The sequence below is a fragment of the Ovis canadensis genome, chromosome 1 (assembly GCF_042477335.2).
Source record: "Ovis canadensis isolate MfBH-ARS-UI-01 breed Bighorn chromosome 1, ARS-UI_OviCan_v2, whole genome shotgun sequence".
Classification (NCBI taxonomy): Eukaryota; Metazoa; Chordata; class Mammalia; order Artiodactyla; family Bovidae; genus Ovis; species Ovis canadensis.
In genome coordinates, this window is record NC_091245.1 from 129,907,313 (window position 1) to 129,934,645 (window position 27,333).

The 27,333-nt window shown below is 36.3% G+C and overlaps 1 protein-coding gene across 1 annotated transcript in view; it reads left to right on the top strand.

Annotated features, from left to right (window-relative positions):
• LTN1 (listerin E3 ubiquitin protein ligase 1) overlaps positions 1-27,333 on the top strand; it is a 57,447-nt gene that overhangs the window by 12,560 nt on the left and 17,554 nt on the right. The window contains exons 7-23 of the mRNA XM_069578351.1: positions 3,536-3,709; positions 5,555-5,745; positions 6,815-6,950; positions 7,814-8,623; positions 9,394-9,435; positions 11,987-12,176; positions 12,828-13,067; positions 13,679-13,832; positions 14,657-14,801; positions 15,255-15,441; positions 17,067-17,226; positions 18,182-18,286; positions 21,838-21,980; positions 24,663-24,798; positions 24,984-25,128; positions 26,036-26,249; positions 26,743-26,980. Of these exons, the coding sequence (XP_069434452.1) occupies positions 3,536-3,709; positions 5,555-5,745; positions 6,815-6,950; positions 7,814-8,623; positions 9,394-9,435; positions 11,987-12,176; positions 12,828-13,067; positions 13,679-13,832; positions 14,657-14,801; positions 15,255-15,441; positions 17,067-17,226; positions 18,182-18,286; positions 21,838-21,980; positions 24,663-24,798; positions 24,984-25,128; positions 26,036-26,249; positions 26,743-26,980 (3,410 nt within the window). The remainder of the gene's footprint in view (positions 1-3,535; positions 3,710-5,554; positions 5,746-6,814; positions 6,951-7,813; positions 8,624-9,393; positions 9,436-11,986; positions 12,177-12,827; positions 13,068-13,678; positions 13,833-14,656; positions 14,802-15,254; positions 15,442-17,066; positions 17,227-18,181; positions 18,287-21,837; positions 21,981-24,662; positions 24,799-24,983; positions 25,129-26,035; positions 26,250-26,742; positions 26,981-27,333) is intronic.

Consider the following 27,333-nt stretch of genomic DNA (forward strand, 5'->3'; position numbering starts at 1 on the left):
AGTGAGGACTTGGAGTCCTAACCACTATACCACCAGGGAGTTCCCTGTATCTGGCTTCTTTTGCTCAGCATAATGTTTTGAAGATTCTTTGTTGTTGCTTGTATCAGTATTTCAAAGTGGTTGTACTGTTTCCACTCTAATCAGCAGTGTATGAGGTATTTAGTTCTATCTCCTTACTTTGATATTGCCTGTTGTTTTAAGTCATTCTCTCAGATGTGGGATCAGGGATCAGCAACTTACAGCTCATGGATCAAAATCTGGTACAGCTGCCCTGTTTTTGTGAATCGTTTTTGTATTGTTTGTGGCTGCTTTATGCTACCGTGGCAGAGCAAAGTAGTAACAGAGACCATATGGTTTGCACAGTTTTAAATGTTTCTTTTCTGGCTCTTTAAAGAAAATGTTTGCTGACCTCTGGAGTAGACTTTTCATTGTGGTTTTAATTTGCATTTCCCTCAGGGTTAATGTGGAGAAGGCAGTGGCACCCCACTCCAGTACTCTTGCCTGGAAAATCCCATGGACGGAGTAGCCTGGTAGGCTGCAGTCCATGGGGTCGCTAGGAGTCAGACACGACTGAGTGACTTCACTTTCACTTTTCACTTTCATGCATTGGAGAAGGAAATGGCAACCCACTCCAGTGTTCTTGCCTGGAGAATCCCAGGGACAGGGGAGCCTGGTGGGCTGCCGTCTCTGGGGTCGCACAGAGTTGGACACGACTGAAGCGACTTAGCAGTAGCAGCAGGGTTAATGATATTGAACATCTTTTAATGTGCTTATTGGCCATTGTATATCTTTTTTTATTTTTATTTTTTGGCTATATCGTTTGGCAAGTGGGAAAGCAGAGTCTTAGTTCTGTAACCAGAGATCAAACCCAGGCCCCTGCAGTGAAAGTGCTGAGTCCTTACCACTGGACTGCCAGGGAATTCCCCCCACCTCCTTTTTTTCTGAAGTGTCTCTTTAACCCTTTTGCTAATTTTAAATTTAATATGTTGTATCTTTTATACCTAAAATTTCTACTTGGTTTTTGTATATTGTTTCTTTGATGAAATTTTATACTTAAAGAGCAGTTTTAGGTTCACAGCAAAATTGAGGAAAAAGTGCAGATATTTCAAATGTACCTCCTGACCCTCACATACATAGTTTCCCCCATTATCAACATCCCCTTACCAGAGTGAAACCTTTTTTTTTTTTTTCACAACTGATGAACCTACGTTAATACATCATTATTATCCATTTATATTAGGGTTCATGTTGATGCTGTGTGTTCTGTAGGTTTGGACAGATGTATAATGACATTTGTCTCGTGTTTTTCTGTTCATTGTTATAGTTTCCTTTACCTTGCTGAGTATAGTTATAATAGCTGCTTTAAAGTCCATGTCTTCATAATAACATCGGGATCATCTTGTGATTGGCATCAGTTAATTATCTTATGCTTTGAGATGGGATCACATTTTCTTGGCTTTTGTATGTTGAGTGATGTTAGATTTTATCTTGGTTATAAATATTTAGATTACCACCTGGAATATTATGTTTTGGAGACAGGATTATTTTACATTGCTCCAAAGGGTGTTGATATGTTTGTGTTAGTGGGCAGTCAACTTGGTCAGACTCAAACAGCAGACTCAAACTCATGCCTGCAGTGGGCATGGTTCAAGTGTCAGCTGTATATTCGGGCTGTTTAAACTCAGAATGAGGGGGTTGTCTTCTCTCTGTAGTTCCCTGCCACTCTCTTGCCGCCTTGGTTACCCTGGGCTCCTTTTCCTAGTTCCTTCAGTTCCTCCACCCAGAAGGATTCAGGCAGCTGTAGCTGCCCCTGTGCCTCTGTGCTGGTGACTGTAGCCACCTTCAGGGCAAAGCTGAACAAAATGGGGACTCAGTCTGTGTGGACTGCTTCCTCCCAAGTGATGTCGCCTCCTCCAAAATGTGTATTTCAGTCCTCAGAGTCCTCAGATAGTTTTTTGGGTCTGGTTCATAGAGTCTGTAGTTCTTTCCAGGAAGATCGATGTATCAGTTTCACTATTTCACTATTCCATATTCTTTTGCCTATTTAAGTTCGGTTTTTGGTCTTTATTTTTGAGTTATGAATGTGCTTTTTTTATCCTGTATACAAGTATGATGTCAGATAAAACATCATGACTGTTTTCTTCTAGTATATAGCTTGCCTTTTCACTTTTTTCATGGTTTCTGTAGAGTAGATGATTTTGAAGTCCTTTTATCAATTTTTTTCTTTTATACTTCATACTTCTAATGTCTTATGTAAAGAATCTTTGACTACTTGAAAGTTACAAAGATTTTTTAATATTTTCTTCTAGAAGTTTTATAGTTTAGGTCCATTTAGAGTTAATTTTTGTGTAGGCATAAAGGTGAGAGTCAGATTTATTTTTGTATAGGTATCTATTTGTTGAAAGACTACTAACTCCCTGCTTCCCCCCACCCCAGCCCTGTTCTTTGTCAAAATTAAATTGAACATATGTGTGGGATTTTAATCTGGGGCTCTTCTCCCATTACATCTTATGCCTGTCTTTATACCAATACCATACTCTTATTATTGTTTTATGGTAAGTCTTGAAACCCTCCAACTTTGCTCTTCTTTTTCAGAATTCTTTAGGTTATATAAGGCCCTTGGCATCCTGGAATAATATTTTATAATATGCTGCATACTGAATGTGGTTTTTGTTACTATTGTGAATTTATTTTTAATTCCACATTCTGTTTTGTTTCTACTGTTGTATAGGAATGCTGTGCTTTTGTTAATTTTGTATCCAGCAACTCTTGCCTTTAAATTATTTTTTTAATATTTTTATAGCCTACTATTTTGCTATGATTATAGATAGTAACGGGTTACTTTCCAGTTCTTCCCCCTGCCCCCCTTTTTCCTCTGTATTTATTATGTCCTCAGTACTATGTTGAATAGAAGTGGTGGTGGCATAATGCTCTTAAACTACGAACTGTGCTCTTATTTATTTGTGTATTTACTTTCAGTTTAAAAATTGTACTTGGTTCTTTTCCAGATCTGCTGTGCTTTTTCTAAGATCCTTTTCCCTTCAAATTTCTTTAAACTTTCCTTTCTTTAAATGTAACAAAGGTTGTTGCTAGGAAGTTTGTAACTGACAGATAATTCTAAACTTTAAAGTCTCAGGTCTCTGTGTTATCTTTTGTTTATGCTCATAGTAGCTCATAGTATCTTTTGTTTGGCTGTATTCAACTTTGTGCTGACTAGTATATTAGTATGATATGAGTCCCCAAATGAAGGCTCCTGAGACTGGAGAAGACTTCTATTTGCTTAAGCCAAAGAAGAAGAAAGTTGGATTCTTTGTGCCTTCAATTTTGGCTTGGTAAATCCTAATGTCTTTTTAGCCATGTGGTATCCTTAAGGTTTTTTTTTTAATGTTAAGATTCTTAAAAAGTTTTTTCCAACCCTTTTAGTTTTATATACGGAAGGTTAGTATAAATAACCTACCTGCCATGGCCGTAAATAAAAAAAAGTTTCGTCATATCTTTTCTAGACTTTAAGTCAGCTTTCCACTTTTTCTTTCAGATCCGCTCAGCCTATTTTGAGTTGGTTTCTGCTTTGTGCCAGCGTATTCCACAGTTGATGAAAGATGAAGCTTCCAAAGTGAGCCCGTCTGTTCTTCTTAGCATCGATGACAGTGACCCTGTTGTATGCCCAGCTCTCTGGGAAGCTGTACTTTATACACTTACAACTGTTGAGGTAAGTTAAGAGAGGTACGTTTAGTATATCCGGAAATACTTATCTTCTTAATTGTATTTTTTTTTTCATATAGTTGTTTGGCTGCACTGGGTCTTGGTTGCAGCATGCAGGATCTTTGACCTTTGTTGTGCGCGCAGGATCTGCAGTTGCAGTATGTGAGGTCTTTTAGTTGGGATCTTGAGTTGAGGCACGTGAACTCTTAGTTGCCTCTTGTGGGATCTAGTCCCCTGACCAGGGATGGGACCCTGGGTCCTTGGCATTGGGAGCATGGAGTCTTAGCCACTGGACCACCGGGGAAGTTCCTTTAATTGTGTTTTAGAAGCCTTACATACTGTGCAAGAGAGCCTATCAGGTTATAATTTTTAAAACTTGCTAGAAAAATGCTTTCTTGGACATCAAATACTTTAATCCAAAACTTGGTATAAATCTTAAACTGACTATAAAATGAAATAGAGTTTTTATTTTACTTTCAGTTCAGTTCAGTTCATTCACTCAGTCATGTCCGACTCTTCGAAACCCCATGAATTGTAGCATGCCAGGCCTCCCTGTCCATCACCATCTCCCGGAGTTCACGCAGACTCACAGCCATCGAGTCGGTGATGCCATCCAGCCATCTTATCCTCTGTCATCCCCTTTTCCTCCTGCCTCCAATCCCTCCCTGCATCAGACTCTTTTCCAATGAGTCAGCTCTTCGCATGAGGTGGCCAAAGTACTGGAGTTTCAGCTTTAGCATCATTCCTTCCAAAGAACACCCAGGGCTGATCTCCTTCAGAATGGACTGGTTGGATCTCCTTGCAGGACATGGGACTCTCAAGAGTCTTCTCCAACACCGCAATTCAAAAGCATCAATTCTTCTGTGCTCAGCTTTCTTCCCAGTCCAACTCTCACATCCATACATGACCACTGGAAAAACCATAGCCTTGACTAGACGAACTTTTGTTGGCAAAGTAATGTCTCTGCTTTTGAATATACTATCTAGGTTGGTCATAACTTTCCTTCTAAGGAGTAAGCGTCTTTTAATTTCATGGCTGTAATCACCATCTGCAGTGATTTTGGAGCCCCCCAAAATAAAGTCTGACACTGTTTCCACTGTTTCCCCATCTATTTCCCATGAAGTGGTGGGACCAGACGCCATGATCTTCGTTTTCTGAATGTTGAGCTTTAAGCCAACTTTTTCACTCTCCACTTTCACTTTCATCAAGAGGCTTTTTAGTTCCTCTTCACTTTCTGCCATAAGGGTGGTGTCATCTGCGTATCTGAGGTTAATGATATTTCTCCCGGCAATCTTGATTCCAGCTTGTGCTTCTTCCAGCCCAGCTTTCAGTTTAGTCAATATCAATTCTTATACGGCTTAATGAAGTCAACATATCTGAATCTTACATGTAAGACTCTAGGCGATAGTGAGGGACGGGGCAGCCTGTTGTGCGACAGTCCATGGTGTCACAAGAGTTGGACACAACTTAGAGACTAAACAACAACAATAATTGCTGTCACTTTTAGAAAGCAGCTCTTTTAGGCATCTTTCAAGTTAAATAATTATTTTTGATGCATATTGTCCTGGAAGCATGTTGGATACTTGGTTACCATATGTAATAAATTTCTTATAATTTCAAATTTTTAGTTTGTAGTGAGATTTTTTTTTGCCCCCTTTAGGTAAAATACTTGAATTTTATTTTTGAGAGTCTTTGTGTCTTTTCTCTAGTTTATGCTCCCTAATTACCATTATAATTTTTTTAAAATTATCATTATAATCTTTTTTTATTATAATTTTTTTAAATCTTTTTTTTTCTTTTCTCTATGTTTATGATGTCTAATTACCATTATAATCTTTTTTTTTTTTTTAAGGACTGTTGGCTTCATGTAAATGCAAAAAAAAGTGTGTTTCCCAAGCTGTCAGCTGTGGTTCGTGAAGGAGGTCGGGGTCTGGCTACTGTCATATATCCTTATCTTCTGCCCTTCATCAGCAAACTCCCTCAGTCCATTACAGATCCAAAGTTGGATTTCTTCAAGAATTTTCTCACCTCCCTAGTTGCAGGGTAAGGAATTTAAGTTTTGTGTGTGTGTGTGCTTTTAAATAATTTTATTTATAGTTAGTTTTGGCTGTGCTGGGTCTTCACTGCTGCTTGGGCTTCTCTCTGGTTGTGGGGCTCCTCTCTAGTCGTGGTGCATGGGTTTCTTGTTGCAGTGGCTTCTCTCCTTGCGGAGCCTGGGCTCTAGGGAGCACCAGCTTCAGTAGTTGTAGCACGTGGGCTCAGTAGTTGTGGCGTACAATTGCTCTGCGACATGTGGGGTCTTCCTGGATCAGGGATCGAATTTGTGTCTCCTGCATTGACAGGTAGATTCTTTACCACTGAGCCACCAGCGAAGCCCCAGGAATTTAAATTCTTGACCTTAAAAGCCGAATAGATTTTTTTTCTTATTTTTATAAATGGACAGAATGACGTAGTTGTTGTCATACTTAAATTTTCTTAAATTGTTTTGCTGTTCATTAAACACTTATAAAGTTTTCAGACAGTTAACAACTGGAATTCTTTTTTGTGGTGCTTTCAAGTCTGCAGTGATAGACTATAGCAGAAAGTGAGGTAAAGTATTGTAAGACTGTTTAGGTGGAATAGGCTCTTTGTCAATGACCCTTTTTTTTAGTGTATTGATAAATACAAATGCCCAGATGCAGAAAATCAACTGGTGATGGGTTTTCCATTAACTTAAATATAATAGCTCTTTAAACTCGCACTTAAAATGTCATTTCAGTGTATTTATTGAAATTAGTAAAAGATACCCAGTTTTATTAATGATTAAAAAATTTTTTTTCACGACACTACTATCTTTATTTGGTTAAGTCTTCTCTTTGAAATTTGCAGGTGGGTTCGTTCATGAATAGAAAATAAATGTTATCTTCTGTTGACCTATTTTTTAAAATATGCTTTTTTTCAATTTTTCAAGTTTATATTCTAGTTGGGCTGTATTTTGATTGGTTGGCCTTAGTTTTGCATTTAAGAATTTTATTTTTTAGAGATCGTTTTCCATGTCTTTAGTTTGGTGTTTTTGAATTGCTTATTTTCTTTTTCATGAAAGAATAAGCCACACGTATTTATTATTTCTTAGGCTATCAACAGAAAGAACCAAAACCAGCTTTTCAGAGTGCTCAGCAGTGATATCTGCTTTTTTTGAATGCTTACGTTTTATAATGCAACAAAACTTAGGGGAGGAAGCGATAGAAGAGATGCTCGTCAATGATCAGGTATTTATGTTGTAAAGCTCATCAGTGCCTTTGCACACTATGTGGAAAGAATCAAGCTCATTGTGTTTCTGTCATTTTTATTAATTAGCCTTCCTTGTAAAGATTTCATTTTTATGATTTGCAAATTTTTATACAGTAATATGTATTACTGACACCAGATAAATAAAAATTTCTGTATTATTAGTTACTAGCATGATACCATAATGTCCAAGGACTAGTTATTGTCTGGTTGTGCAAACCCTGTTTTAGAGAGTTGAAATGCAAAACAATTTAGAAGATGTGATTTTCGGTCTTTTCTGTTTTAGTTTAAGTTATATAATAATCATCTTGTTCCTTCTAAAATATGTAGTACATCTATCCTTTTGTGAATAATTGTGCTTAGCTTTTAGGACTAGTGATAAGAGCAGGTTCTGGAATAAGGTTCCTTAAGGCAGGAAATTAATTACTGTGATTATAGAAGCCCAGTTCTAGTTGATCTCAGATATTTAATTTTCCTTACCTTTGTAATTTAAGAGAAAGCATTCTGAATTCTGTGGGTCCTATATTTCTTTCATATTGGTTCAGAGAAAAGCAAAAAACTTGAGTAAATTCAGAAGATACAAAGAAAACCGTTAGTTGTTGAGGACCAATAATCTTGGTCAGTTATATCATAAAAAGTAATTCACGGGAGAAACAGTGAAATCATTAGGCTCCTTGAATGATGTGAAAATTATTTTCCAGTTCAACTTAACTCTTGTCAGAATTTGGGGGGAAAATCATGTTTTTCAGTTATTAAATAAGAAAATTTATAATGCTTTACAAATAAGGTTCAAATTTTATTTCTCTTGAAAAGTGAACTTTTATATTTCTGCCCTCTCTTTCAGTTGATTCCTTTTATTGATGCAGTTCTCAAAGACCCAAAGTTGCAAGATGGGCAGCTATTTAACCATTTAGCAGAAACTTTAAGTTCCTGGGAAGCCAGAGCCGATTTGGAAAAAGATGATAAAACAGCCCGCAACTTGGAGAAAGTGCTGCTGAATTTCTGGGAAAAACTATCAGAGATCTGTGTTGAGAAAATCAATGAGCCAGAAGCTGACGTTAAGTCAGTTTTGGGTGTTTCTAACCTATTGCAGGTCCTTCAAAAGCCGAAGAGCTCCTTGAAGTTGAATAAAAAAAAAGTTGGTAAGGTTAGGTTTGCTGATGAGATGCCTGAAAATAATAAGGAGAATGAAAAATGTGTCTCCTCAGAGGGAGAGAACAGTGAAGGCTCTGAGTTAATGGCTGAACCTTCTGTCTCTCCGAGTTGCTCCAACTGTATATCCCCGCTGAGGAAAAAACCTTTGGAAGACTTAGTCTGTAAACTGGCAGAGATGAGCATTAATTACGTCAATGAACAGAAGTCGGAGCAACATCTCAGGTTTCTTTCCACCCTGCTCAACTCGTTTTCATCAAGCCAAGTGTTTAAAGTGCTGCTAGGTGATGAAAAACAGAGCACTGTCAGAGGCAAGCCTCTTGAAATAGCCAAACTTGTACAAAAAAATCCTGCGGTACAGTTTCTATACCAGAAAATAACAGGTTGGCTAAATGAAGATCAAAGGAAGGATGCCGGTTTCCTGGTGGACATTCTGTACAGTGCCCTCTGTTGCTGTGATAGTAATGTGGAAAGAAAAGCTATTCTGGATGATCTTATTGAGGTATTACTGTTCTGTACCTTTAAAAATTTTTTTTATTTATTTTTGGCTGTGCTGGGTCCTCATTGCTGTGCAGACTTTTCTCTCGTTGCGGCGAGTGGGGGCTCCTCTCTAGTGGTGCGCGGGCTTCTCACTGCAGCGGCTTCTCTTGAGGGGCACAGGCTCTAGGCACTTGGGCTTCAGTAGGTGTGGCTCACGGGCCTAATAGTTGTGGTGCCCAGGCTCTAGGCACTTGGGCTTCAGTAGGTGTGGCTCACGGGCCTAATAGTTGTGGTGCCCAGGCTCTAGAGCCCAGGCTGAGTAGTTGTGGGGCAAGGGCTTAGTTGCTCCACGGCGTGTGGAATCCTAGGTGGGACGGAACCCGTGTCTCCTGCATTGGCAGGTGGATTCTTTACCGCCCAGTCACCTGGGAAGCTCCTGTTCTCTCTAAACTGTAGTGGTTTACACTGGTGCACTGATAACGTGTGAGTAGAATGAGACCCGGATGGGGGTGATTTGGGATTGTTTCTTGACTATGAATGTCAGTTTGCCGACAGTATCTTCTTGATTGGGATTAAGAAGTGTGTGAGACTTCTGGGTTGCTGTCCAGTGAAGAGTAAATATGTTAAGATGACAAAAACTTGGTAATGAAAGGGTAAGTTCTTGCAGTCTTTAAAGTTGGACTAGCTAAAAAGCATTTTAGTTTTGTAGTGATTTCACGCTCACTTTACTTGTAAACAGTTTTACCAGTTACTGTTTGTTCTAGCAGATTGTTTCTCTTTTTCTTCTTTTAGGTGGAGCTGAAATGGAACTCTGTTCTTCAGATCATTGAAAAGGTACCTTAGAGATACTCTCCTTTTTCTGTATTTATAGGTGTAGGGGGGAAAAAAAACGGCCATATTCATGTACTAGTACGAGATCAGGTGTCTCTGTTAAAGAACTTCCTTATTATTGTAACTTTCTTCTCATAATTTGGGAAGACTTAACGGTGTTCACCTTTCTATAGAATTATTTTTCTGGTTAGGAATATCAGGGAAGAATGAGCAGATTCCTGAAAATCTAATGTTTCTTCCCTAGTGGGTAACAAAGGAAGAGTTAAATGCTTTATCTTTTATCTTAGTTTATATTTTAAGCTAAGATTTTCTCTGTTACCCTAGTTATTTCTTCATCTGTAGAGATGGATTGAGTGTTTCTAGCTTTAAGTAGAACGCACAAGTAAATTGTTTGTTTTGCCCTAGATTACTCTACAGGCAAACTAAAGTCTTCCCACTTTTATTTACTTGCCATTTGACTAAGGAAGAAAATTGGTGATGAGAATAATAAAAAGAAGTCAAGGAACATAAACAATTTAGAAAATACTCTAAATGACTTAAGTATTTTTTCCTAATGAAGTTGTAAATTATATAATGTAACACTTTTCCAACCAAAGAAATATTATGACTAGTTACCTAAAAGTTTTCCTTTTTTAAAAGCATTTTTCCATTATTTTAAAATTTTACATACATAACTCTAGTTTACAAAAATTTTTCTTTTTTCCTGTGTTTTAAAATTACGGTAAAAAGACACATAAACTCTATCATCTTTAACCATTTCTAAGTACAGGTTAGTAGTGTTAGAAGTATTAATATTAAGTGAATATTAGAAGTGTTAAGTGTTAATATTTACATTATTGTGCAACTTATCTCTAGTACTTTTTCACCTTGCAACATTGAAACTCTATACCCATTAAGCAAAAACTCCCCATTTCCCCCAACAGTTTATTTTTTACAAAGTAAACACTGAGTATTGATTTACTGTTTTTCAATGAGAAATATAATTTATCAGGACACCATTTGAATTACTTTATCCATTACCTCTTTCTCTATAGGCAGGCTACATGAAAAGCCAAATTATGATAAAGCTGCTGGAAAAGTCTAAAATCAGAGCAAAAGTAGTTAATAATTTGATAAGAGAAGGTTGATACATCTGTGTCCAACTTAGGGAGGTCGCTGCCACATAGTTCAGATATGTCTGTTTGGAAGGCTTCAGCAGGGTTTGGGAGTTCATAGCCAGTGTTTGCCTCTGTACTTCATGCCTAACTAGCTTCCCTATCCTCTGGTCAGGTTCTTTCTGTGAAAGTGTTAAAACATTGAGGAGTTGGACTTCAGGTCTTGATAACCTGAGAGACTTTTTATTCAGGAGTTTACTTTCTGGATTCTATAGAATTCCATAGAGAGGTTTTATTTGGTAAGCTATCTTAGGAAAGCCAATATTAATAGCCATCTAGATTCTAGTTTTTCTTATGTTTTTATGCAACTTCATACTTTATGAGCAGAGTCCTAAAGCCAACTTCTTTAAAAACAAACCTGAATTTTGTAACTGGAGAGGACCTTAGAGATTGTCTAAGTTAATGTTCATTTTTTTTCATTAAGAAATAGGTCCAGGTTGATTAAGAGCTTTGTATAACGTCATAAAGCCAGAATAGTGATAAAGCTTGGGCTAAAATAAAAGCTCTTGTTACCTACAATATTTTAAATAAGGAGATAAAATAGTTTTTCAGACACTACCCAATCTGCATTTGGATTTTTTTTTTCCAGATTGCTTTGAAATGAACCAGGTTGCAAATTCCTTTCTTCTCAGCCCTTATACCAAAAGAAGCTCTGGGAACATGGATCACCATGCTTTTGGGGGTGGATTTACAGTTTTTTTCCTTGCCTTCCCCACCACCTGAAAATAAACCAGTTGCTGTCAGATATCTGGCTTCAGTAACTATTTCATAAAATTTGGGCAAATAATAAGTCCCATTGTTCATATTGAAGTAATTTGCCGCTGTTATATGTTAATTATTCTTTAATTTTAACAAAAATTAATGAACAACAATTTAATATTTGTAGAGCATTTTAAAATCTGTCTTTAAAGTTCATCCATTCATTATTCATTGAACATATCTACAGTGTTGATAGCAGGTATCAAAGAAGTTTAAGACAGTCTCTGCTCTCAAGGAACTTACAGTTTCATTGGAAACAAGACACACACAGATGAAACATTATTTGCTCTAGAAATTCAGAGAAAAGCAGTGATGAGTATGGGCTGTTATGGGAGACTTCACAAAGCAGGTGGGATTTATACTGAATATAGTAATGGATGTAATTTTGATAAATAAAAGAGAGAGGGAATATTTATGGTTGGGAAGCTAGCATGAACAAAGCATGGAAGTGTACATAAGCGAGACTTAGTGGGGAGTAGGGAAGATACCAGCTTTCTTAGCACTTGAGGAGGAGGAGTGGGGGATAAAGTTGGGTCCATGCTGATGAAGGGAGGTACTAAGGTGTAGGTAATATTTTGGGCAGGTACACTTTGTTTTTTTAATCTTGATCCTAATCTTTACTACAATTTTTATGGTTTTAGGCATGCTCTAGTTCAGATAATCATGCTTTAGTAACAGCTTGGCTCAAAGGAGATATCCTTGGAGAGAAATTGGTAACCTTGGCAGAGCATCTTTGTAACAAAGACTTGGAATCCACAGTATCTTCTGAACCTTACTTCTCAGAAAGATGGACTCTTTTAAGCTTGGTGTTATCCCAACATGTTAAAAACGGTAGGTAAAAATATGGCTTGTTTTTTCAGTAGGAAGGGAGTCATTTTTTTTCACCTTTTTGGGGAGATTCCATGTTATTCAGTTAGCATAGTGTTAGTTGAGAATAGCAAGATTTAGTTCACTCAAATATCTTAATCTTGTAAACACCCTGTTGTTGTTCAGTCTCTCAGTTGTGCCTGGCTCTTTGCAACCCTGTGGACTGCAGCACGCCAGGCTTCCCTGTCCTTCACCATCTCCAGGAGTTTGCTCAAACTCATGTCCATTGAATCAGGGATGCCATCCAACCATCTGTCCTCTGTCGTCCCCTTCTCCTTTGTAACATTTGAGATGTTTAATGCTTTTCGTTTTATATTTTAAAGGGATTTGAATTTAACTGTTCACTCTAATTTTGTCTTTTTTCCTTAATTTAAAACTTTTTTATATGAAGGCTTTTATGTGTGATGGAACAGATTGATTTATTGATGTAATTTTCTTCTATCTAATACATAAACACCCTGATTTTTAAAAATCACATGGAGAGACAAGGTGGAATGTTAACCCAAAGTGAAGTATTAAAATACACCGATTGAAAAGGGAAAAACAAAGATTGAAAAAAAGAAAATTCACTGTTAATATTATTTATATTTTGTCTGTCTGAATTTTTTTCTCTAGATTACTTGATTGGAGAAGTTTATGTTGAAAGAATTATTGTTAAACTTCATGAAACTTTATCCAAAGCAAAGAAATTGTCAGAAGCTGAAAATAATGACTCATCAGTGTCTTTTATCTGTGATGTGGCCTATAACTATTTCAGCTCAGCGAAAGGATGCTTGCTAATGCCATCATCTGAAGATTTATTATTAACTCTCTTTCAGTTATGTGCTGAGAGCAAAGAAAAAACACATTTGCCAGGTAATAGCCTACTGCTCAAATGTTTTGTTGGGATTCTCCGGCTCTGACCTTCATAGTGTAAGTGCCCAGGCTTTATTAATTGAATCATAATGTGTTTGCGAGTTGAGAGCATTTCGAGTAAAGGGCTACAAATCTTAAAACACTTTGAGCTTTAGAAACCCAGTTTCCAAACCAAGATGAATGTAGACCTTTTGTCTCAAGTTCTGACTTGATGTTGAGTGAACCATTTAGAAGCAGCTGTGATAGATGAATTAGTCCTAACCCCTTCACTCAGTATCTCTGGCAAGTTGCTAATTTCTTGATGCCTCAGTTTCCATATTCATAAAGGGATATATTAATATCTCATTCTCTTAATAGTTAGAAACATTCAATCTTGGTATATATTAGAATGAAATTGAGATTCTTACCATTTTTACATTTGTATGGCATGAACTAGCTTGTATCACATATTTATGACATAGTTATTTTGTTTTGGTAAGCAAATAATAGTTTTATGTTTTCTTAATGATACCTTAAAAATCTCAGATCTACAGTGAGTGCTTGAAAGCATTTTGTATTGCTGATAGTTAGTTTAGAGGGACTACAAATTACTGTTGACATCTTGATTTTAGACTTTATCATCAGTAAACTGAAAAATACTTGGCTCTCTGGTGTGAATTTATTGGTTCATCGAACTGGCGACACATTTAAACAGAGCACTTTCCTACGTTTATCTGCTCTGTGGCTGAAGAACCAAGTTCAGTTTTCGACTTTGGATGTCACAAGGTAACCTTTTTCTGATGCTCCGTTGCAGAGATTCTCTTTAAGAACTGATCATTGTCCTTAAATAAGTTTTCATGATTAGTGTGAGTGCCTGTGAAAAATGACTTGTTATGTAAGAAACCTACAGGATTCTAAGAGAAGATCCAAATAGGTTTTTCCAAAAGGATTTTGTTTTAATGAACATCCGTTTGAACTCAAGTAGTTGAAGAATGATTTATTTTCGCTTCCCTGCTGAGCTCCTGACTATGGTCACTGATGTGATAGGTTTCTGTCCTGGTCTTGCACTGGTGTGGGCTGTGACTCTGTAACTTCTCATGGCCACCACAGACAGTGACTGTCCTTCATTGTTGGTTTCTTGTGGGGGGGGGGGGGAATCTGATAGACACTGTTGTAAGTGGTTGAAATTGCAGATGTTTTTCACATCTCGTACTTAAATCCACAAATATATAAAAAAATGAAAACTAAGAGAACACGTCCAGAGCTGCCATGGTTGGGTTAAATCTTTCTCTGAGTGTCATGCTCTTTTCATGAAATGAAGTAGCTGAATACCTCTGAAATGAGGTATTTCAGAAATACCTGATCTAAAATAGGTCTCCTTCATTCTGAAATAGAAACAGCACTTAATTTCAAATTATGAATGTTGGATGAAATCCCCTATTCGATTGTATGTCAGTCACGAGAGGAGGGTGGTGGTGTCACTTACCTTTATTTTCATTTGTCTTTTTGCTCAGGTAAACTGTTACCTGATAGGGTATTTAATGTTTACCCGGGTGTTCAGATTGGTTGTAGCATAACTACAGCAGTTAAGTTCCTTGCTTTATTTTCAGTCTTCAGGTGCTCTTGTCTGCTGTTGATGATTTGCTAAATGTGCTTCTAGAGAGTAAAGATGCTAATCTCCTGGGAGCTTATATTGGAAGTGTAATGCCAGACAACAGCGAATGGGAAAAAATGAGACAGTCTCTTCCCGTTCAGGTGTGTTTGATATTGGAGAGTGCGCATATCATTCTGAAGTTTGTATTTCATGCAGGTTTAAATATTTTAATTGTATTCTGGGAAAGAAAAAATGTAAATGAAATGTGTATCTTACTTTCCCTTTCTGCCTTTGAATGCTCATATATTGGATATTTGATATTTACAAGACAGCAGTTGACATGACAGTTGACAGTGAATAGGACATAGTTCTGTCCTGAAGGTACCCTAAAATACACGTTGGTAATTTCTGCTACTAGAAACCGAATTTCTAGGCTTCTGTTCTTTTACTAGTAAACTAACAATAGCTTCCTTTTTGAAATTATTCTAAGAACATTTTGAAGATAGTCTACTAACTTCATCATTGTTCCCTGCCTTAATTGTGTAGGTAGTAAATAATTTAGACTGTTGAATGATATTGTATATAATTTAATGCTTTGGTTTTTTTTTTCACAGTGGTTGCATAGGCCTCTTTTAGAAGGAAGATTGAGTTTGAATTATGAGGGTTTCAAAACAGATTTTAAAGAGCAAGATACAAAGAAACTTCCCAGCCATTTGTGTACTTCAGCATTATTGAGCAAAATGATATTAGTTGCACTGAAAAAGGAAACAGTCCTAGAAAATAATGAACTTGAGAAAATAAGTAAGTAATTATATATGAGCATTCAGATAAATACATATAAGTCTTGAACTAGTTAAAATTAAATTAATTAAAATCTTGAATTTAATTAAAATTAATTAAAAATTTGAAATAATTTTGATTATACTCTAAGTTTTTAAAGAATGAAAAATCTCCAGCTCCTTTTAATTATTTTAGTGATGAGAAATTGAGGCCTCTCAAGAGATGAATGTTACATTGCAAATCAGATGGACTCATACCAAAAAATCTTGCTGTAGTCTTGTTATCAGTAGAGCAGAATTTGGTGGCCCAGTCGGTACAGAATCCGCCTGCAATACGGGAGATCCAGGTTCGATCTGTGGGTGTGGAAGATCCCCTAGAGAAGGAAATGGCAACCCCCTCCAGTATTCTTTCCTGGAAAATCCCATGGACAGAGGAGCCTGGCAGGCTGCAGCCCATGGGGTCGCAAAGAGTCGGACATGACTGAGCGAGTAAACCACCACCACAGTTACTTTAGCTGGCATGACATCAATAAAAACAGGCCCTGTAGCACATAACCCTGAGGAAAGAGGTTAATCAAGTCTTGTGTTTCATCAGGGATTCTGAATTTTCAATTAATTTTTTTCAGTTAATTTTTGGATCAGTCCTTTTGTTTAGGGCTATAATTTTTTCCCTGGCAAGTGGTCATTCAGATGTTGAATTTCAAAAAGATTTGGAAAATCCCCCCCATTCTAGGAAATGGTATAGCATTGTAGGTAACCATGTGACCTGTACAAAATAGTTTGAAAGGTAGAGGACTTGAATAATTCCTGTGTCAGGCTTCCACTATGTAAGCCCTCAGTGGAGTATGGTTCCTAGCAGAAGAGAATATATGCCTGTGAAAGAAAGCTGGAAACACCTCTTACGGTGAGCCAGCTCTACCTGCAGTTAAGATCAAGGAGCTTAGCCTGCTGTTTACTTTACTCAGTGAATTTGTCCAAAAACAACACTGGGAATTAGGGTAGTAATTTTTGTTGTTTTTCTTAATCTGGAGCTTTCAAGGGATGGGGTTAGATTTTGAACCAGGTTTCAAGTCTCTCGACTCCAAAATCCATACCTGGAGAGTTGTGACTGATTATGTATTAAGAACCTGTGGTATGGCCAGATTTCGTGAGACTAAGTCATTCTCTCAACAGTCCCCTGAGGTAGATTTATTGTATCCTGGTTGATAACAGTGTATGCAGCTCTTTTGAATCCAGACTGGTCTGTCACCGAGGCCCTTTCCTGTGTACTGGGTCCTGCTCTCTTCTTTAACACATTGACTTGAACTTCTCAGGTCTTGGGTCCCTTAGTTGTTTATCCTGGATGCAGCTTCTTACCATTTGTGACAAAAACAGTAGGAAGATTCTTCTGGCATCTCTGATAACTTTGGTTCCTGTCACTTTCTTAACTCACCAGAAAAGGGACCAAGTCAGGTTTGGGAGAGGAGTGGTATTTTGTATCTGATACGCTCAGTTTTCACTATAATTGTATATCAAGGAACTGGAAATCAGTTCATAGATATTTTAGAATTGGTGGGCACAGCGGTGTTAGAGAATGGGAGACAAGTGAGGGCAACTGGAAGTGCTGTTCACGGAGTGCACCCAATAATGTGCTGTCCGTTCTGTTAGTTGCAGAACTGCTCTATTCATTGCAGTGGTATGAAGAATTAGACAATCCGCCTATTTTCCTAGCTGGATTTTGTGAAATGCTTCAGAAAATGAATATCACTTATGATAACTTATGTGGACTTGGTAATACTTCCGGCCTTCTGCAGCTGTTATTTGACAGGTGGGAACCTTTTTTCAATTTCTATTTCATGACTGTTTTGCTAGTTTATGGTTTTGTGTCTGTAAAATGTAAGCCCACTTCATGCTAATCTTTGAATCAGAGGGTTGTGCTAAATTAATCCTAGTCATTAACGATAAATACTTTATGGGTACTAAGTAGTTGATTTCTTCTTCTGGGGAGATATTTGTACTTTCCCTGTGTTGTTAAATCCATGAATATGATGCAAGGGGCAGATGACAGTGGGAGAGAGAGAGTCCTGTAGAAGTTGTTTTAATTTGTCACATGTGACCCATCCTTCCACTTAAAATTTCCGAGGTAAAATTTAGCCTTTTATCTTGCATGTTATTTATTGCAGGTATGTCTTAATATCATAACCACAAAACCCTTGCCCCTCGATGAGGAAATAGGTTTGAAAACAGAGTCGTTGTAGAGGTTATAGTGGTCTGATGTTTAGTTGGTTGAAATTGTCCTGTTGAACTGCTTTCTCCTGAAGAGTTTTACATTTGCCTGTAGTATTTTTTGTATGCTTTGCAGTATCAGAGGCCTCAGACTGAACAGGTCCTCCTCTCGAGTCCCCGTCCACTTACTTGACTCGCAGAACTTTCCTCAGTTAATACCCTCCTTGGTTCCTCAGCTTCACCAATTCTTGGTCTCCTCTGGGTCTTCTCTGTCCTCTTTCCGGCTGCAGCTTCTGATCCTCCAGCTTAATCCTTAAGATCCTTTTCCCTTTTGGGACTAAGGGGCTTTGAGAATGCCTTGATGAGAGCTCAGTAAAGGAGTTTCAGAAGCCTAAGTTGCCAGTCCTTTTGTTAACAGCAGTTATTTACGTGCAAAAGTACTGTGTGAATTTATACCCTGCAAGGTGTTTTATTTAGTTCTATAAAAGGTATCCAGGTAAGCAAGTGTTTCAGAACATTAAGTATACTTTCAAAACAGAATTTTTTTTCTTTTTTAGATCCAGGAAAAATGGCACCCTTTGGTCTCTCATTATTGCTAAATTGATCCTTTCCCGAAGTGTTTCATCTGATGAAGTAAAACAGCATTATAAGAGAAAAGAAGGGTATTTTTATTTAAAATACTTTTACTTTGAAATTTATTATGATTGGTCACTCTGGCAACCCTTGACTAACTGTGTAATGAATCAGGAAAACAGGTTTAGGACATGAGGAAATTAAATGAAAGAATATGAGACTTAAAGAGTGTAAAACAGTTCCAATCATTTTAGGTTGAGGACCCATACTTTTTTAAGAGGTGTTTTTAACCTTATAACATTTTGTTGAAGAATTTTGTATGTGCTTTAAATAATTAGCATTTGATAAGCTTATTCTCTTTTACCCAGAAATCTCTCGGGTAGAATCTTTTTCCCTCTCTCTAACATCCTTCTATCCCTTTATTTGCTAAATGGAAATGATAAGAAAGTTACTTACTCTTCAAAATAAGGTTCATCCCACTGAAGTGAATTCTAAAAAGACACTAAATATATTCCTTAAGGCAAAGAAATAGATAGTGAGGTTGGACATACTACAGATTTATTAGAGTTGATTATATTAGGGAAGCTGAGCATTCAGATTAAACACTTACCTGAAATTTACCAAGAGCCATTTTGAATTTACAGATTTATCAAGAAGAATTTGGAAATTATATATATGTGTATGTATATGTATGTGTGTGTGTGTATATATGTTCTGGCACAGTAAAATTGTACGCTAAATTTTGATTTTTAAGTCTTAATTTTTTTTAAATTTACTGTTTTGAGTTCAGTTAATGTGGATTATAGGTTTATATGCAATTATAAGAAACACAAAGAAGTTCTATGTACCTTTTACTTAGTTTCTTCCAAATGGTCCCATTGGATAACTTTTGTACAATTTCACAACCAAGAAATGACATTGATATAGTTCATTGACTGAATTAACTTGCATCCATGTATATACTCTGTAGATCACATGTTACTGCCACATTCCAAGACACAGAATAGTTGTATCATAAGTATACCTTGTGGTACGCTTTCTTGCCATAGCCACCTGCCCTCCTGCCATTCTCTTCCTCTCTGGCAACCAGTAAATCTATTCTTTCTATAATTTTTACCATTTTAGGAATGTTATATAAATGGAATCATACAGCATATGATCCTTTCATATTAACTTTTTTTATTCAGCATAATTAAAAAATTTTTTTCTGTTTACATGAGTCATAGGGAATTAACTAAAGAACTGCTAGAGCTAATTACAAGTGAGATGGATATATACTTGACATACAAAAGTCAGTGTCTTTTTTATTCATCAGTAATAATCAATTTAAAAATGGCATAGGAAAAAAGATTCTTTTCACATTGACAACAAAACTGTAAATACTTTGAGATAAATTTAACAAAAAATTGCAATTGTAAAACTTAAAGGTCACAAAACAAAGTGAGAAGATAAATTGTAAAAATTGTTGTATCTAATTTCAGTGTAATGATAGTCAAAATTTCAGCAGCAGTTTTTGAAAAACTTCACAAACTCTTCTAAACATGGTATGCATTTAAAGGAAAAAATGCTCAAGAATAGCTAGGAAATTTATGAAACAGAAAAATGAAAAGGACTTGCCCTACCAACACAGTGATTAAGCAGTATGAAATTGGTGAATAGATATATCCTTAGATCAAAGTATGGAGTCCAAAGACCATTGCACACATAAATGAAAATCTAGTTTTTGATACAGGTGGTCTTTCAGATCAATGAGATAGGAAAATTGGACTTATATTTGAAAAAAAAAAAAAAGTAAGACCCACTCCCTTACATTATACATGAAAGTAAGGTCCAGATGAAAATTAAATGTAATGAACAGATCTATAAATGTATTTGGGAAAATATGAAACTGTATAGTCTTGGCACAGGAAGATCTTAAGCATAGCACAAACCCAGAATCCATGGAAGAAACAGTAGGTACCTGACTTTGTAAAAGCAAAAACCTTTGTGTCCATCAACAGATGAATGGATAAACAAAAATGTATGCGTTATAATGAAGTATTATTCTGCCTTAAAAAGGAAGGAAATTTTGACATACTAAAATGTCAGATGAACCTTGAGGACATTATGCTAAGTGAAATAAAGCAGTCATGAAAAGACAAATACGGTATGATTCCACTTATATGAGGTACTTAGGCATATTCATAGAAACAGAAAGTCAAATGGTGGTTGTCAGGGGCTGAATGGAAGGAAGATGGGGAGTTCTTATTAATGGACAGTGTTTCAGTTTTGTAAAATGAAAAAGTTTTTGGAGGTTGGTTGCACAACAGTGTGAATGAACTTAACATCACTGAACTGTACGCTTAAAAATAGTTAATCTGCGGGACTTCCCTGATGGTCCAGTGGTTAAGACTCCATGCTTCCAATGCAGGAGGCATGTGTTCTATCCCTGGTTGGGAAACTATGACCCCTCATGCTGCACGGCATGACCAAAAAAAAATTTTTTTTAATTAAAATAATATGGTAAATTTTATACATAGTTTACCACAGTTAAAAAAGAAAACTTCTGTATGATAAAAATACAGTATAAAGGATAGGTGACAATATAGAGGAAAATACTTGTTAATTAATAAAGAATTAATATTCATAATATAAGTAACTTCTAGTAATTAAACTAGTCAAACTGAAGAATGTGTCAAGGACTTGAACAGGTAATTCATAGATGACACAGTCAAAGGTAATTCATTTATGAAATGTGGAATGGGAAAGGATTTGCTTTGTTAATAATGACAAATACAAAGGAGTATATATTTTATCTACCTTATTGCTAGGAATTAAAAATAATTATTAGGTGTGGAGCAGAAAAGTCAAACTTGTACATTTTTGGTGAAAATGTGAATTGATTATTCTTCTTTGAAGAAAAACTTGAAATTAGCAAAATATAATACATGCCGATCCTTTGATTTTGAAGTTCTACTTCCAGGAATCTAGCCTAAAGAGGTGTTTGCACATACACAGAATAGTACTTATTCAAGGACAGTTATTATAGTGTTATTTGTAAAGAGCAAAAATCTGATGGAAAAAACCTAAATGTTCACTAATAGAAAAATAGTTAAATTATGATTGTATGAAATATTTTGGTTTTGTTTTTTATTTAGATATGTAGTTTTAAAATAGAATACTTTGTACCTACATGTTCTGCTGTAAAGTGGTCTAGAAAGTATATAAGTGTCAGGTGATATAAAATTTAGATACATAAAACCCAAGTATGTATATGCATATATATGAGTATCAGTTCATATGAGCAATATGTCACTGGTCGTGTTTAAATTGAATTAGTTGGCTCTTAATGACAGCATAATCATGTACTGTTTGTATAATTAAAAAAAATCATCCTTGGGGAAAGTTATATATGCTTATTTTTTGGATATCAGAAACATGTAAGAAAGAGAAGCAGAAAAAAATAATTGTCCAGTTTCATCAAAGAGAATCAGCAAGTGTCAACCTCTTTCAGAGTTTCTTTTATTCTTTTTCTATTCAGTTATTTTATATTGTGGAAATTTTAGTCTTTTTAAATTGTATGAATAAGAGGAATTTTCTGAAATAACTGAATATTTAGGATAAATATAATTCACACCTTTTTTTCCCCCTCTTTAAACAGTTTTTTTCCACTAACAGAAGGTAATATGCATACTATTCAAAGTCTCTGTCCATTTTTGTCAAAAGAAGACAAGAAAGAATTCATTGCTGAGTGTATACCTGCCCTTTTGGCCTGGACCAAGGAAAATGTTTGCCATATTAATGGTTAGTTACTTGGTAATAAGTATTTCATTAATTTAATTATTGCGTGAGATGAAAGAAGTGTTTGTTAACATCTAAATCCAAATCTGACAGAGATAAATTATAGCTACTTTTTTTCCTAGTTGATATACTTGTTACATAACAAGTTGACTCAATAGGGTAAGTGTCATTCACTGGAGAGGACTGTTACTTTGCAGTATGGAAATACTGTAGCCTAAGGGAAGGTGTATAACCACAGGTACCCTCTAATCATTTCTGTACCATGTGTAGCTCTTCTTAGCTATACATCATTTCCCCCTAGTCAACCGACGAGTGAACTTACAAAAGCAAAAGAGGAAACGGCTTTTGTTATGTTTTAAACTTTTCAGACATTTCTGTACTCTTCTGAACTAACAAGGTTCCTTTGCTTGCTAATTTAACAAGCGCTTATTGAGCCCTGACCATGTGGCAGTCTCTTTTGTAGAGAAGATAGATATAAAGTTATATGACTACTGATATAACAAAAAGTTATCTTATGTGCAGAAGTGCATAAAAAGATTTTCTACTTTCCTTTGAGATAGCAGTGGCTATTGCACAAAAAGAAATATTTTAGTAGTGGTAAAAGGTACTTTTCCTTATAGTTAGACAAAGGCATTCCAGGTACACAGAAACTAGAAGAGTGCAGGTAGCTTCATTTTGGTTGGATTTAAGGTAGAAAGTTGGAACAAAGAGTATTAGGGTGCACAAGAATATGGATCTTGAGAATGGCAGGGCACAGATCACAAAGGCCTTATTTTGTCAGTTAAGGAGTTTGGACTTTAAGCGATAGGAGGTAAGGAACTAGTGGCCCAAATTAGGTAGGAAAGTAGTCAGACTATCATATTCACATTACAAAGATTATCTTGACAGCTGTGTGAAGGGTGGATATGGGAGAAGAGAGGAATTAGAGGTAGGAGACTATATAGATAGCCATTCGAATAATCAAAATGAGAGATAAGAACTCTTGGGTCTAGGCACAGATGGAAGAGTGGAGATGGAGTTGAGAGAGGTAGGAAGTAGAATTGCTGGGGTTCTGTGGTTATATTTCTGGATTGGGCAGGTGGAAGTACCATGAGGCCTTATAGGAAACCCTGCCCGGAGACTTCAGAGCTGGACGGAAGGTAGTGAAGGAGTGTACAGGGAGATGATGTTAAGGTTTGGACACATGAGATTACGATTAAGGTGGCTATGGAACAAGTACTCAAATGGGGATTGTCAGTAGGCAGTAGGCTGTTGGCTAGATGGAAATACTGGTTTCAGAGTCCATGTCAAGTAGGTGGTAGTATAATCTGTAAATGAAGAGTATTTGTTAAGGTTTGACAATTAGTTTTTCTCTTCTAGCCCAAGTGATGAAGCAGAATTAGCTAAAGAATACTTTTCGGTTATTAGAACATGATTAAACTTGAAGCCTCTTCTATTGATATTTTGTCAGGAAGATTAAAAAAAAAAATTCTTCCTCTGCCTTTAAAGGAAGACTACATTGTTATTAATTGATTAATTTTTGCTTTCTTTGTTGGTTCTCTTTTGCCTACAGGATAAAAACCTAAGTCTTTAGTTTGGCCTGTAAGATGTTTTAAAGTCTTATTGCAACCAACTTCTCCAGTTTCACCTCTTTTGCTTCCACTCTGGGCCCTGACCATGCTAAACTGTCATGAATTTTGATCAGTCCACACTTTCTTACAGCTTTGTGCCTTAGCACTCCTTGGAGCGTCCCTTTCCTAGTCTTGCAGACTTTGATCTTTTGAAAATCCCAGTTCACATACCAACTTGGGGAAGCCTTTTCTGACTCACTATAGCTTCCTGCTCTGGGTCTCAGTTTTTGTCCATATTATTCTAATTTGTTTTTAAGTCTGCCAGTACTACTGAGTAAGTCCCTTCGGGGACTGGATTTTGTTCAGCTTTCTCGCTGGTATCTGTCTAGCAGTGTACCTTGTATGCATTCATTTATTCGTTCTTTATTTAGTCAGTCAAAATAAATGTATCTCGGGCATTGTGTTCGGGGGCCATAACAGTGATGAGTAAAACTGACAAGGTTCCTGCTTTCATGGAGCTTATTTCCTGATGAGATAATAACAAACATTAGGGCTGTAAAGGCAACAAGCAAGTGATACTAGAGGAGTGAGGAGAGGGGCATACTTGATGTGCTTGGGGATTTCAGAGTGGAGGCAGTATTTAAGCTGAGAATTGAAGAATAAGGAGGAATCAGGGAGTCTAAAGAATAGGGAACCCCACACGAGCTTTCCCAACATAGATGCTTACTGAGTGAATGTGTGAATTACAAAACAGTATGTTCTATTTTCCAACTTTATTTAACTTTGTACTCTAGCTAGAGATTTGTTTGTTTGTTGAGAGGTGGGTATGCTGAGTAAGTGCTATATGTAAGGAAACAAAGGAAAAAACGGCATAGGCTAGTTTAATGCATAGTGTCATTCACTTGCTTCCCTCTGCCTGCCCCGCCACACTTTCTTCTCTGTGCTGGGGGCTGAGTATGTTGGCAGGTCCCTGCCTATGGAGTTTATAAGCTCATTTGTTGACTCTTTCTTACAAGCCCTAATTTTAGAGTTATTAACCTGGACGCTTTTGAAGAAAGTCTTTAACGTATCTCAGCATAGGCTTTCTTTTTTTATAGTAGCAATACAATTTTAAAATGTTTTAATTTTGCTATAGGAGGTTTTGGACATCTTGCCATTTTCAATTCTTGTCTGCAGACCAAAAGCATAGATGATGGAGAGCTATTACATGGTCTATTAAAAATTCTGATAACTTGGAAAAAAGATCATGAAGATATTTTTCTTTTCAGTTGGTAGGTAATACTTTATATTTTTCCCTCTGTGTATGATGTGGACTCAGATTATGTGTCTTATAGTCACTATTTCATAGAGTAATAGGATGGTAGGCATTTAAGTCAGTCTAAGTATATAAGATTTAAATTTTTCTCAATGAATCTCTGTATAATTTGTCAATGTTTTATTTTTGTCTTTATCACAGTAATCTGTCAGAAGTAAGTCCAGAGATACTGGCTGTAAATATAGAAATAATCCGTTTCCTTTCCCTGTTTCTGAAATACTGCTCATCTCCTTTGGCAGAGAGCGAATGGGACTTCATCATGTGTTCCATGTTGGCTTGGTTGGAGGTAAATTAACCTTCTGAATCATCACTGCTGTTGGGCTTTTGTGCATGTCCGTGTGCCAGAAGTATTTTCTCATCCTCTTTAAGTAATGATTGTAGTTAGCTCCTTTGCAAACATTTGAACACTTTATAGATATGTTCCTTGCTGACTGCTGCTTGACAGATCAGTAAAATGATTGAGGTTTAATGTTTGCTGATATCATTCAGTAACCATTCTGCTAACTGCTTTTAAAATGGTTTCTCCATTAGCTCATTTTAGTGTAATATTTGTAGCATAGCTCTTTAAGGTTTTATCTTTTCGTGACAAAGTTTTTGGTCTTTTGCTTCTATTCTTGCAGTGTACTGTTTCATTATTGCCAGACTAGTACAGTAAAGATTAAACAAATTCAGAGGGAATTAGAGTTCTTTTTATGACTCCAAGCAACCAGCTGTATAATAACTATGGGTATTAGGTAGCAAGTCATGCAGCAAGTCAGTTAGTGTTGAATTGGTCTGAATCTTTAGATTCAAACTCTGCCTGCTGTTTACTGTGTGGCTTAGGGTATTAAAGTTTACCTAGTTGAGCCTCAGTTTCCTTATTTTAAAATAACTTAATAATGCCCAATTAGTAGGGCTCCTGAGATTATAAATGTACTTTTAATATATTTAACTTGGTATATGGTAATTGATATTATTTTCCTTCATGGTTGCAAAAATGAAAAAGAACAGTTCACGATAAATGGGTTAATTCTAATTCCTAACATTTAATTCTGAAACTAAGTTATTTTGATATATAAATGTCTCCTGAGACTATACATTCAAACTGTTTCTTATTTTCAAATTTAGAGAAATGAAAGGGACTTCTCTTTATTGCCTTGACTTGTAATATTCTATAGGAGGTCTGCTTACCTATTTAATTTTTGTTTCCTCAGACGACAAATGAGAATCAGGCACTGTATTCTGTTCCACTTGTACAACTGTTTGCCTATGTCAGCTGTGATTTGGCCTGTGAACTCAGCGCTTTTTTTGATTCCACAACTCTGGGCACCACTGGCAGCCTTCCTGTAAATCTAATCAGTGAATGGAAAGAATTTTTTTCTCCTGGCATCCACAGTTTGCTTTTACCTCTTTTGGTGACTGCTACAGGCAAGTGAAAAAGGGAGTAATAGTGAGAGTCATTGAAAATAACTTGTTTTGAAAAACTGAAAAAACAAACAACACAAAACACCCCAAAATCAACTTTGGATGTTTAGGTCACACAACACAAAATAGTAAAAGAGCCAGAGAGAAAGTTTAGCATCTCAGAATCATCGTATATTCTTCTGCTTTACAGACAAGAATTGAAACATCACAAGATACCTAAAGATCCCTGAAAATTAGAATCATACTGATTCAGAAAATATGAATAAATTATTTTAACTCAAACTTCTTTTTTTTAAAGGATAAGATAATAGAAGTCATTAAATAGTCGAGATTATCTGAAATACATATTCAGTTCATGCTTCTAGTTTGGACTGCTGTAATGTTTGTCAAGTTTTTATTTCATTTTCTTAAATAACATTTGGTTGTCTATGAATCGGTCAAGTTGTATTACTCACTTTGTTTGGGGTATGACTCTTTTTTTCCTTTTTGTCATCAGGAGAAAACAGAGATACATCTGAAACATCATTTCAGAATGCAATGCTGAAGCCCATGTGTGAAGCATTAACTTATATCCCAAAGGATCAGCTATTGAGTCAGAAACTCCCTGCAAGATTGATTGCTGGTCAGAAAACAAACTTGCCAGAATACCTCCAGACTTTGTTAAATACATTAGCCCCATTACTCCTTTACAGAGCTCGGCCTGTGCAAATTGCCGTCTATCATATGCTATACAAGTAAGAGTTCTTTCAGTTGAATCAGTATTGTGGTGGTTTTTTAAAAAATGAAATATAGTTTTGGCTTTCCCTGATAGCTAAGTTGGTAAAGAGTCTGCCTGCAATGCTGGAGACCTGGGTTCAATCCCTGGGTTGGGAAGATCCCCTGGAGAAGGGAAAGACTATGCACTCCAGTATTCTAGCCTGGAGAATTCCATGGACTGTATAGTCCCTGGGGTCCCAAAGAATCGGACAAGACTGAGTGACTTTCACATATGGAAAAAAAGTCAAAGTAGAAAGAAGTTACCAAAAATTAAAAAAAAAAAAGTCAAAGTAAAAACAGCAACAGAGTAAGCTTGACTAAGCGTTTCAGT